This window comes from Bufo gargarizans, chromosome 2 (assembly GCF_014858855.1).
Source record: "Bufo gargarizans isolate SCDJY-AF-19 chromosome 2, ASM1485885v1, whole genome shotgun sequence".
NCBI classification, from domain to species: Eukaryota; Metazoa; Chordata; class Amphibia; order Anura; family Bufonidae; genus Bufo; species Bufo gargarizans.
In genome coordinates this window covers 201780634-201793271 of record NC_058081.1, presented here as the reverse complement: position 1 = coordinate 201793271, position 12638 = coordinate 201780634, and the positions used below count along the sequence as shown (strand labels likewise).

The window sequence follows — 12638 nt, the reverse complement described above, 5'->3', positions numbered from 1 at the left end:
CTTTAATTACTGAAATCGTACATTTCTATTAGAAAAATAGCTGTAAAGTGGCTCATTTTGAGCCTTAGCGACGCTCCTATGTCCTCTGTTTACATAACACGGTCAGTGTTGAGCGAGTCTCCACAATTATGTAAGGGAGCGTTGCGAAGGCTTAAAATGGGCCACTTTACAGCTATTTTTCTAATAGAAATGTCCGATTTCAGTAATTAAAGTATATTACAAAAATGGTCAGTGTCACTGCCCCTATACATTACACAAATAAAAATAGAATGGCAATTACACTTTAAGAAAATAATAGCCAGGTTCTTGATTGGTTGCTGTGGTCAGACAGTTATGTTACATGAGGTCTAGAATATGTGTAAAGAATTCAAAGGCAAGAGAGGCAATTGTGTGTCCGCAAGCTGACATACTTAGCGTATAAAGAGTTTATAAAGCTATAATCGGATATATTTCCATGGTGTCCTATCCTACGGACATGCCTTCAGCATTCACAGAGAACTTCTGTTTTTTTAGATAGTTGCATATATGAGTTCTACACTTGACGAGGCCACGCTTTTCCTATTTTTATACAGAAGTTGCATGTGCACATGGAAGCCACTTCCAGAAGACTGCATTTCTATGTGCCCGAGGGTGAAACAGTCACTAATATGACAAGACATTGTGGGAGATTCTGCCCATAGCAATCAATCAGATTCCAAATTTAATTTTTACAAAGTAGCTAAGGGCAACTAAGCCAGTTTTCATTTACACCAGTTTTGATAAATCTCCCCCATTGTATTGTATACCATTAAAATATCATCAAACTGAAGAAAGGGAATCTACATGAAAAGAATAAAATGCCCGCCATTTCAATTAGTATAGAACCTTTTAGCTGTTGAGAGCCGTTTTGCATAAAGTCATCAATACAAAACATTTACAGGAACGAAAAGTTTTGGTCTTTGTGCATTAATTATAATAAATATGCTTCAGTCCTCAATGATTCCTTGAAGGGGTTAGCAGATTTGGTAGAATTATACAAAAGGTTTTACAGACAAACATACAATGTTTCATAATCATACTGCTGAAAAAGGTGCAGATGAGGAAGTCAGGACCAAAAAATGCCCAAAGAGAATAAAAGGTAAATTCAAAAAATCACAAGAAGCAAAAAGTCAGGCTTGGGTTGTGGAGAAGGCAACAAAGGTGAACCGGGCAGGATTCCACGTGTCCTGCTTCCTGTGCTCATACTATGTGGTGTAGCCCTGGTCTATTACCATCAGGTACTGATGCCACAGAGCAGCTCTATCGATTGGCACGAATTGTGGTTTTAGTTTATTTCCTGATGGATTGCAGCATGCAGGGTCTGATGCTCTCCAGGGTTTGCAGTTTGAGGCATGTTCACTCACAGGTGTCCAGTAAAGCAGAGGAATAGCAGTGCATGGATGACTAGTAGGTAAACGGAAAAGAGAAGGGGGGCCTTGGTGCGAGAACACAAGAAAAACCGAAGAAATCTCCGTAAAGACGAGCTTCGTGTCTGTTGAAGTTAAGAAACAGAAGGGAATAATGAAGAACCACAATATATGAACATTTCTTTTGGTAAGCATTACATAAAATGAATATTTACACAGTAATACAAAAGTATGGAAAAGGTCTGTAAGGTAGCACTTAAAGGGGTTGTTCCACGAAAAATATTCTAGAGTTTTCAAGCCAGCACCTGGATCCGAATACTTTTATAATTGCATGTAAAGAAAAATGTTGCTGTATATGTATCTGTATAGTGGTACCTGCTCTTTGTTCTTTTTCTTATTTCTTTGACCAGCTCACTGATATGGCCGCACATGCTCAGTTACATCCTTCAACTGCCTACTGAGCTGTGATAGGGAGAGCATGGACACGCCTACTGAGCTGTGATAGGGAGAGCATGGCCACGCCTACTGAGCTGTGACAGGGAGAGAGCTGCAGCCCCTTATATACTATATAGCCCATAACTGTCACTATATACTGTATAACCGCTTCTCCCTGCACTGCCTGTAGTGAGCGCTTACTGCTCTGTAAGGAATTGCTCCCGCCGGCTGGTTCGTTGGTCAGCACACCGGGAGTTCAGGGGGAAGTTTTAGGGAGAGATTACACAGTGTACAAGTGCATTATATTTAATAAAAAGGGGAAATGTATAATCAATTTTAACACATAAGGCTCCTGTGCCCACCAGGCTGTGAGGGAGCAGGGCAGACAAAGGCCATCTCTCCTATGCTGATAGAAGACGGATGTCCCTTAGCAATGATCATTGCTGGGATATTTAAGCCACAGTTTTCTACCACAAATAAAAGTTTTCCCTAAATAAAGTATAATACAAAAATGTTCCCCGTCACTGCAGTTACTCTTTAACACAGCATTGGATACTGTCCTTTAAACAGATTATGCTGACTGAAGCATGAGTCACCAATATTTAATGCTGGAGATTTCTTGTACAAGTCATTCTAACTGAGAAAGCCAGTTCAATGACTAGCAAAACATCTTCAAGAGAAATACAAGTCTAGTTCCTCTGACCTATTAGTACTGATACAGTTCTTCATACTTTTCGTCTTTTTGGATACACTTCTGGCTTTGGTCCCCAAAAATACCCTGTTAGAGCCAGCAGAGTTTTAATTAGATTTAATACCTACCTTAACACTTGCAGTTCCATGGGTTTCAATTAGCAATGACAGCTCATGTGGTGCAGAGTCCTGAGAAGTTGACCAGTCATGTGGTCTAAGCCTAAAATAGGGTGACAAGACATGATATATGATTTATATGAAGATATTGGACAACTCATAACCATCACATTTATAGACATCTATGGTTTTTCTATAGTTATAATAAGGTTTTATACGTTTCTATTTTCTTAGATTGTATCCTTACAACTGATATTAACATTCATGTTTATTTGCTGTAACTAGTCAGCATAACCTATAACAGATAGTGTGCAGGCCACCGTTTGATCACCACTGTTTATATATTAGCAACTTAACAGGGTTGTCCAAGTTCAAATAAAAATGGTGAAAATGTCAGGTAATGGGTTAAAACAATTACAAATTATACTTACAATTCAAACCCCTCAGTTCCAGTGCTGCTAAATAATAAAGCAGCACAGTACAAAGCATATAAAAGATAGGCGCACCAACTTCAGGTCAGGCTTAATTGACACTTTTGTCAAGTGTTCACAAAATATCACCTGCTGACCCTTAACTGTATATGCCATACAGGGGCGTAGCTATAGGGGGTGCAGAGGTAGCAGTTACTACTGGGCCCAGGAGCTGAGATGACCGGTATTATAGAAAGGGCATGCTGGTCAAGTTACACATCTGGCTGGAGGGAAGGCGTTAGGTCAAGAATTTGGTATGGGGGAGGAAGTGGCGTTTCAATTTTTGCCTCTGGCACCACGAAGGCTATGTGTAAGCCTTTAACTACGCCCCTGATGCCATAGGTCAATAAGATCGTGATATCTCCGATTTGGAAGAAACATTTTCTTATAATTCCTTCACTTGAAGAGGATGTTGTTTTTTTAAAGAATTCATTCAAATATCTTTTTAGGAGCTATGGTGTTCAGCTTCAAACTTTAGCTTGGTTATCAAATCTCAATATTGAGGCAGTGGATAAATGTACGACTTTTGCCATCCTGGACTTCTCAGTTACTACTGAGCAGAACTGGAGGACTACAGCTTGGTTGAGCAGAACCATGAGATGAAGGGGCGTTCCAGGTCTAACAGAAATAAAACGGATATTAAAATGAAGCCATCAAAAAATTTAAATCAGGTTATTTATTTTATCATAAACCTGGGTTTAAGTGATTTCTGGTGTTTGTCGGTCTATATATGTAGCCATGTACAAAAATCCTGAAATATACAAGTTTCTATAATGGTCAATAGCGAAGACACAAGGAAATTGATATTTACTCAGATTTGCAATGATAGATTTTTTTATATAAACTTCTACACATCAAAATTGCAGTTGCAGAACTCCATGCATTTAGAAATCACGCACATGGCTGTATTTTACGTCCACGTCTGATCCACACTTTTTTGCAGATCACGCGTGGACCCATTCATTTCTTTTGGGCCGTGTTCTGTCCACATCCGGGTGACTGGTCCACAAATTATAGAACATGTCCTATTTTTGTCCATTTTGTGGACAAGAATATGCACTTCTATTTGAAAATAAGGCATGCATATGGCTAGTATTCATATTTTGCGGATGCAGGGTTTGCGGACTGCAAAATACATATGGCTGCATTTACTCACCTGTTTAGATTTTCTTCCAGCTCCTGAATCCTGCACTCTGATATTTGGCGCTCCTCTCTCAGCTGTTGCTCCAGGACTGATCTCACTTGTTCTTGCTCAGTATTCTGCTGCTTTAATCCCAAATACCTGTATATACAGACATATGCACTAAAATTATAAGAAAAGCACTACACACAACTTCCAACCACTTTTCAGAATGACAGGAAAGACGCAATACTGCGGTCATCTATTGCCACATCACCTCTCGGAAATGAAAAAATGTATTGAAGCTGATATTACTGAAAAGGCGATTGCTCTTCCCTTATTCCTTTCACAGTGGACTGTTTTTTGGCGTAGTTTGTTGTCGCGATTCCTTACAACCAGCAACCTGATTGCTGAATAAAGTATATACACCTCCCACTATACAACAGTTACAAAATGAAAAAAAAACAAAAAAAAATAAAAACAATGGAGCGGAGAATGGGGATGAGCTGCAGTACCAGGCACAGTGACAACCATATGTATAGAGCTCCAGCCCACCTTCATACAGTTCCTCAGCAGGCCTTGTGGGAGTTGGACCCCCACACCCCCCTTTTCTAGGAATATGCTATTAATATTTAAAGGGGTTCCCCGGGAAAGATAACAATGAAAATACTGAAAAAACATGTTATTACAAAAAAAAAACAACAACTCTTAAATGCTTTTAATAAGCGAATTTCATATTCTGAAATTTGTTTTCGGTTTGTGCTGTGGTATTTACTGAATTGGGTTATGGATTCCGTTACCATGGACCATAACACACAATTCCATAACGGAATGCCTTTAGAGGCATTTCGTTATTCATTACGTCATAATAGAAGTCCAAGGCCTACATAACGGATCTGTCTGGTTTATGTTATGCTGGAGACCTCTCCTGCATAACGTAAACCGGACGGATCCGTTATGCAGGCCATAGACTTCTATTATGACGCAATGCCTTATGGAATTGCGTTATGGTCCATGGTAACGGAATCCATAACGCAATTCAGTAAATACCACAACAAGAACCGAAAATATGAAAATTCGCTCATCCCCATTTATAATGGCTCATTTAGTCTAGGGGACAATCAGTGGAGGATTTAAAATGGCAGCTCTTAGATTTATGATCATAAAATCCGTCCTTCTTGTGACACTGCAGGACGGCCGGTGTGAGAAAGCAGAGCACAGAGCCCTATGTAAAGTCTGTTGGTATCAGTACTGTAAAGCTGTATATTATGTGCAGATGACAGCTGAGATAATGCTCCGCTGTGTCCCTGTGCTTCAGAAAGCAGTTTTCCTCAGCCCGTACTCGCAGGCTGAAGTGTTTTCTAATGACGCCCCTGCCCCTACAGCAGCGTACCTGGTCCTCATTCCTACCCTTCAGCCTCCGAGTACGGGATGAGGTAAACTCCTTTCGGAGCATTAGCTCAGCTGTCATCTGCACATAATGTACAGCTTCACAGTGCCGAGACCGGCAGACTTTACATAGGGCTCAGTGCTGTCTCACACCGGCCGTCCTGCAGTGTCAGGAGAAGGACGGATTTTGTGGTCATAAATCTTAGAGCCGCCATTTTAGCTCTTTCACTGATTGTCCCCTAGACTAAACGAGCCCTTCTAAATAATTAAAGGCATTTAAGAGTTTATTTATAATAAAGTTTTTTCAGTATCTTTCCAGGAGAAACCCTTTAAGGCCTCTTTCACACGACCGTTTTTTTTTGCCGTTTTGCGGGCCGTTTTTTGCGGTCCGTATACGGTCCGTATACGGAACCATTCATTTCAATGGTTCCGCAAAAAAAACGGAATGTACTCCGTGTGCATTCCGTTTCCGTATTTCCGTTTTTCCGTTCCGTTTAAAGATAGAACATGTCCTATATTTGGCCGCAAATCACGTTCCGTGGCTCCATTAAAGTCTATGGGTCCGCAAAAAAACGGAATGCATACGGAAATGCATCCGTATGTCTTCCGTATCCGTTCCGTTTTTTGCGGAAACATCTATTGAAAATGTTATGTCCAGCCCAATTTTTAATATGAAATTACTGTATACTGTATTTGCCATACGGAAAAACGGAACGGAACAACGGAACGGAAACGGAACCACAACGGAAGCAAAAAACGGAACAACGGATCCGTGAAAAACGGAACGCAAAACACTGAATGCAACATACTGTAGTGTGAAAGAGGCCTAAGGAAGACCTGTCACCATTCCTGACATGTCTGTTTTAGTAAATAATGATTCGGGAGCCTCTTTTCATATACCTCCATGTTGTTCCGTTCCTTTAGTTATCCTCAACTAGGCATTACCAGTTGGGGGGTGTCCCTGCACAGTCTGATAGTGGCAGCACTGATTGGACAGTTCTAGTAGCAGAACAAAGAGTTCTATGAAAAGATGCTCCAGAGTCATTATTACATGGGGAATGCAAGTAGTTACTAAAAGAGACATGTCAGGAGCGGTTGCAGGTCCTCTATAAATTGGTTAGATAGCAACCTTTCTTCAGTTAATTACATACAGTACAGTCCTGTATATCTCCGATATCTAGAAACGACCCACCTTTCCTGGAGTTCCAAGAGTTGCTGATCTGCTTCCATTGGTGGTTCCTTTTTCTCCTGTGGGGCTCCAGGGGCAGAATCAGTTGTTGGCAAGGTTTCCTGCCATAGACAAACTTTCTATGAATACAGATTTTTTTTTTTTTACCACTAAGTTTGGTAATTACCCCCCACCCCCATACACATTAGATTATCTACCCTGCCAGCATCCCTCTAATGTACATGGGCTGCTAATGATAATTACATTAGTACTACATTTACATCCTCGTCATACAGATTTACTGGCTGGAATACCCCTGTAGCAATATGGCTGCGGATCAATATGGGTCCTGCCCCTGTTAGACTGTGAGAATTAGCGGCATTAACTCCATTCATTTACAGTTTGCCTCCACTCTTGACGAGTGTTGCGTTGGTGCTCCTTTGAAGGACTATGGGGGAGAGTCACTAAGACCAATGTTTTGTATGACGGTCTTAGTCTGTGCTGCGCTGGCGTGCAATTAATAGGAGGTGCATCTCGAGCCACCCATGCTGCAGAACTGAATCTGCTTCAGCCAGAAACTAAAGTACATTTCAGGTGCAATGTGTGCTAGCTTTCTGGTGCACTCATTGTTAAATGTGTCAGACTTGCGCCAAAACATGTGACTTTTCAACCCCAGAAAACTGGCAAAGCAGCTGCATAAATCTCCCCCCATTTTCTTTTTACCAAGTTCTTTTGCTGCAATTCCTGAAGCTGTCGTTCAAGAGATGAAGATCGACTGTTAGCATCTCGTAGTTGCTGGTTGCTTCCACGCAATTGTATAGATAAAGCATTTTTCTCCTCAAATATCTGAGAAAACTGTAAAGAAAAAAAAAAAGAAAAAATACTATAAAGAGGAATTTAGGGGAAAACATGGGCACAGCAGCATAATAGTTCACAGAAAGAGGCGATGATATTGGAGTGTTTCTGCCTCAAAATCAGCTCCAAGAAACACCTCAAAACTGCCTTCCATTCCTTTTCAATTAGGAAGCAGCATTTTTTTTTGTTTTTTTAACACGTGTAAAAAAAAAAGGGCGAAAAAAAAAAGATGCAACATGCCCTAGCTTGGGGCAGAATCAGCCAAGAATCTCTTATTGAAATGAATGGGAAGAATAAAAAAAAAAAAACAACATCTCTATGTGGCACAGATCTGCGTCAAAAATCTCAAGCTGAAAATTCTGATTTCTATTGGTTAAAAAAAAATATATATTAACTCCTTGCAGTCACACCTGCATCACGTGCCAGGGCCATACATACGTTATGAACTGGAATGAGTACTTTCATAGCGGACCTTTGAGTTCAGTTGCTGGATTCGGTGTTCCTTGAGGTGCACCTGTTTAAGTGTTTCACTCAGCTGAGTCTGTAAGTTTTGCACTTCTGTCTGCACCTTTTGTAGTTCTTCACCCGATTTGCTGTCTTCATTATTAGAGATCTGAAAGATAAATCCCATGAAAACGTAAACAATTCCTTGCTAGATGGGGTACTTATAGGGACACTCTAGATCAGGGGTAGGCAACCTCCGGCACTCCAGCTGTTGTGAAACTACAACTCCCAGCATGCATACTTGTTCTGCTCTTCTAAGAACTCTCATAGAAATGAATGGAGCATGCTGGGAATTGTAGTTTCACAACAGCTGGAGTGCCGAAGGTTGCGGATCCCTGCTCTAGATAAAACATAGACAGAGTTATGCCTCGCACTGCTGGTGACAAGCTGATGTAACACGTGACCTCTGAGGCCAGTAATTGGTCAGAGCAGTCACAAAATCAAGCAAATGCTGGTCCAGCCGCGTCATGGGAATGGAAGGACGACAGGTGAGCTGTTTTCTTTGGCCACAAGTTATGACCATTGGGGATGTCAACTCCTAGGCCGGACAACCCCTAATAGAACAGTCATCAATTCATAGTGTCTGTTATCGTTCAATTAATTTGTTCTTTGTTCACTGCCAATTTCTACAAACACGGAGTCCAAAAGTATATATTTCTAAGTGGTTCAGGGTACTTGGACTAGCAAGGACAAATCAGGGAGATTTATCAAAACTGGTGCGAAAGGAAAACTAACAGTCCATGACAACCTATCAGATTGATCCTTTCATTTTCCAAAGCAGCTCTGAAAAATTAAAGGTGGAATCTGATTGGTTGCCATGGGTATCTAAGCCAGTTCTCCATCACACTAGTTTGATGAATCTCCCCCTGATGAATCTTCCAGATCTCTTCTGTTGCTTAACAAAACAATCCTACCCTAAGCTACATGCACACAACACACCACATAGTACTATAGTAAAATTATATATATATATATATATATATATATATATATATATATATATATATATATATATATATATATATATATATATATATAGGCCACCACATGGTACTCTACTATATATAATGGTCCCCACATAGCACTCGAGTATGTATAATAGTCCCCCCATCTTCCCTAGTGTTGACAGATGCTTTAAAAAAAAAATATATATAATTTATATATACAAATATATATACATACACACACACACACACACTCACACACTCACCTCAAGCAATCCCAGGAATACTCGTTCTGCACTGAATGCAGCAGGACCTAGTTGGGAGCATCAGGTCCCGCTGCCTCTAGTACGGAGGAAGTATTCCCTCATGTGCAAGTGGTGAAGTTTTAACCTTTAATCCCTTTTTTGCACAGTGTTTTTGTTTTTAATGGCCATTAAAAACAGTGGTATTAATTTCAATGGGGTCCGTCTGGCCGTGATAAAACATGTCAAAAGAAATCCTGAGTGCTCACTGTATTTGTGATGTAAGCAGCACCACACTGCAATCTTTGGCTGTGTGATGTGTCTTATTTCAAGGCTTTATCCTTGTATAGAGTACTCCTTTTCCATTCCTTGGATCCTCATTGTCACCTGTATTCTATTTCAATCTCAGTAAAACTATTTGTGAACAGTCTCCAACAATGGCTATGGTTGCGTGTCTAACAGTTTTGACTTTCAGCTCTTAAAACATCATTGATACTTTGTATTTGCTTTCCTTTACTGCACAATTACCTGAGCATAACTCTTCGTCAGTATCCAACATTACTTTTCCTCCATTTTCGATACCTTGGATTTTCTACTCTTGTCCATAAGGCTACAGCTACTCTATTTGTTAGGCCTCATGCACACAACAGTATTTTTTCACGGTCCGCAAAACAGGGTTCCGTTGTTCTGTGACCCGTGTCCGTTTTTTCTTCCGTGTGTCTTCCTTGATTTTTGGGAGGATCACCAGACATGAAGGAAAGTAAAAAAAAAGTTGTTTTGGTGTCCGCCTGGCCGTGCGGAGCCAAACGCTTCCGTCCTGACTTACAATGCAAGTCAATGGGGATGGATCCGTTTGACGTTGACACAATATGGTGCAATTGCAAACGGATCCGTCCCCCATTGACTTTAAATGTAAAGTCAGGAGTTCCTTTCGGAGTTTTCTCCAATCCGATGGTATATTTTAACTTAAAGCGTCCCCATCACCATGGGAATGCCTATATGTTAGAATATACCATCAGATTTGAGTTAGATCGTGAAAACTCAGATCCGACAGTATATTCTAACACAGAGGCGTTCCCATAGTGATGGGGACGCTTCAAGTTAGAATATACTAAGAACTGTGGACATAACTGCTGCCTGGCAGCACCCGATCTCTTACAGGGGGCTGTGATCCGCACAATTAACCCCTCAGGTGCCGCACCTTTTGTGAACACTCAGATCTGAAAAGCTGTTATGCAGACGGATCCGTCTGTGCGAAAGTAGCCTACGGACACGGATCACGGACGCAGATGAGAATCTTGTGTGCCTCCGTGTTTTTTCACTGACCCATTGACTTGAATGGGTCCGCGAACCGTTGTCCGTCAAAAAAAATGACACGGATGCACACAACGTGTGCATGAGGCCTTAATGTGAATACTGTTATTCTGTGACATGTTTAATACTGTACCTTTGTTTCTCTTTGGGAAGGACTCTGCAAACTCCTTTCAACTTCTTTGCGTGGGGTCTTCAAGGTGCCTTGCAGCCTACTGTGATCTTCCTGCAGATTACCCATTGTTTTGGACATGTTTTGCAGCTGTGTCTGTGAGGTGTGAAGTTCAGACGCCATTCTTGTTATTTCTTCTTCCCTAGCTTGTAAAGTTTTAGTAAGATCTTTAAGCTCCATTTCCAATGTGTATTGCTGTTCCTTGCTTTCTGATAACATAGTACTGAGACGGTCCTTTTCTGTCTTTACGGTACTGATCTCTGTATCCAGGACAGATACGTCCATCAGTTGCTCCTGCAGCCTTTGTATCTCTTCTTGAGCTAAATCATGACTGTCCTGCAAAGACCTCATTGAGCCTTTAAATGCCTGGAGCTGAGCTTTAAGACCAGATATTTCTTCATTTGCAGTTAGCAACCTCTGTTCAGATTCCATTAGATCTCTTGCAAGTTCAGCTACTCGTTCCCCTGCTGTCTCTGTCTCATTACGCAAGATTCCAGTATCATGATGCATGCTCTGCAACTTCTTACTCAGTTCATCTTCTGCACTCTTCACTCTCTGTTCTGCTTCTACCTGTATGCGAGAACTTTCTTCTTGAACCTGTACCAGTTCCTTCTGCATCTGTATCAATTGATCTTTCAACATCTGCATCTCTTCCTTCGCCTGTTTAAGCTGATTTTCTAGGGTCCCAATTTCAGCTTGCAGTTGAGATACATTGAGTTTTAGGTTATTAACCTCTTCCAGTAACCTCTGCTTTTCTAACTTGCTTTCATCTAGCTCCTGTTGTAAAATCTCTCGTTGGCCTTTTTCTTGGACCAACTGCTGCTCTTGGTTACTTTGCTCATGTCTTAGTTTTTCAATCTCCTGTAATTTTTCACCCAGGAGCTGCTTCAGTTGGGAGTCCTTCAATGAAATAAGCTCTTTCAAGTCATCCCGGTAGCGAGTTAGCTGAGCATTCAATTTAGCATTTTGTGCATTTAAGTCATCAGTACGACTACGCAACAGTCTTAATTCTTCACATAGCGTATTGCTCTCGGCTGCTGCCTCTTGAATTAGGCCATCTTTGGCAAGAATTGCATCAAGATGCCGTTGCTCTAACTGTTCATAGTCACTCAAAACGCGTTCTCGCTCCTCCTGTAGTGAGCACATAGACTTGGTGAAGGACTCCAGCTGGCCTTTACTTCGGTCAAACTCTTCTTGCGCAGCTTTTAATTGAGTTTTTAATTCTTCTATTTTGTCTTGCATGTCTAGTCTCCCCCTCTCACTTTCTTTGAGTCTATCTTCTAGTGTTCTGCATTCAATAGCATGCACATCATGCAGTTCACCAACTGCTTTACTCACAGCTTCATCACGAGAATTTAACAACTGCACCACATCTTGCTCCTTCTGCTCTAGGTCTCTGTGTAACTGTTCTATAAGTGATTTGGAAGCCTGTAGATCACTCTGAATCTGCTCATTGTGCAACTTCCAGTTTTGGACCTCTGCTTCTAAGCTTTTTACTGATTCCAGCAGATTCTCATTTTCAGATTTAATCTGGTTTACTTCCACCTCCAGAGCATCCAATCGATTACGCCTATCATTTGCTTCCTGAGTGCGCAATCTCAGTTCCTGCTGACAAGCGCTTTGCCTCTTCTGCTCTTCCTCCAAAGAGGATGAAAGAATTGCTTTCTCTTCCAACAGAGAATCTTTCAATTTTAGGTGGGCTTCTGCTTCAGTCTGCCCGCTTATCACAAGTTCCTTATTTTCTGTTTGAAGTCTGAAACAAAAAAAAAAAAAAAAAAAAACAAAAAAAAAAAAAGGGATAAGTAGAATATACAGTATTGTACAGAAGTTTTAGGT

At 40.9% G+C, this 12638-nt stretch overlaps 1 protein-coding gene across 2 annotated transcripts in view; it reads right to left on the bottom strand.

Annotated features, from left to right (window-relative positions):
- Positions 1 to 204: 204 nt before the first annotated feature.
- LOC122927752 (golgin subfamily B member 1-like) overlaps positions 205 to 12638 on the bottom strand; it is a 47618-nt gene continuing 35184 nt past the window's right edge. For both annotated transcript variants that reach the window (XM_044279897.1, XM_044279898.1), the window contains 7 exons: positions 10767 to 12555; positions 8102 to 8242; positions 7498 to 7629; positions 6799 to 6896; positions 4254 to 4379; positions 2640 to 2730; positions 205 to 1510 (listed from right to left, as the gene is read on the bottom strand). In XM_044279897.1, the coding sequence (XP_044135832.1) occupies positions 1379 to 1510; positions 2640 to 2730; positions 4254 to 4379; positions 6799 to 6896; positions 7498 to 7629; positions 8102 to 8242; positions 10767 to 12555 (2509 nt within the window). In that variant the 3' untranslated portion in view covers positions 205 to 1378. The remainder of the gene's footprint in view (positions 1511 to 2639; positions 2731 to 4253; positions 4380 to 6798; positions 6897 to 7497; positions 7630 to 8101; positions 8243 to 10766; positions 12556 to 12638) is intronic.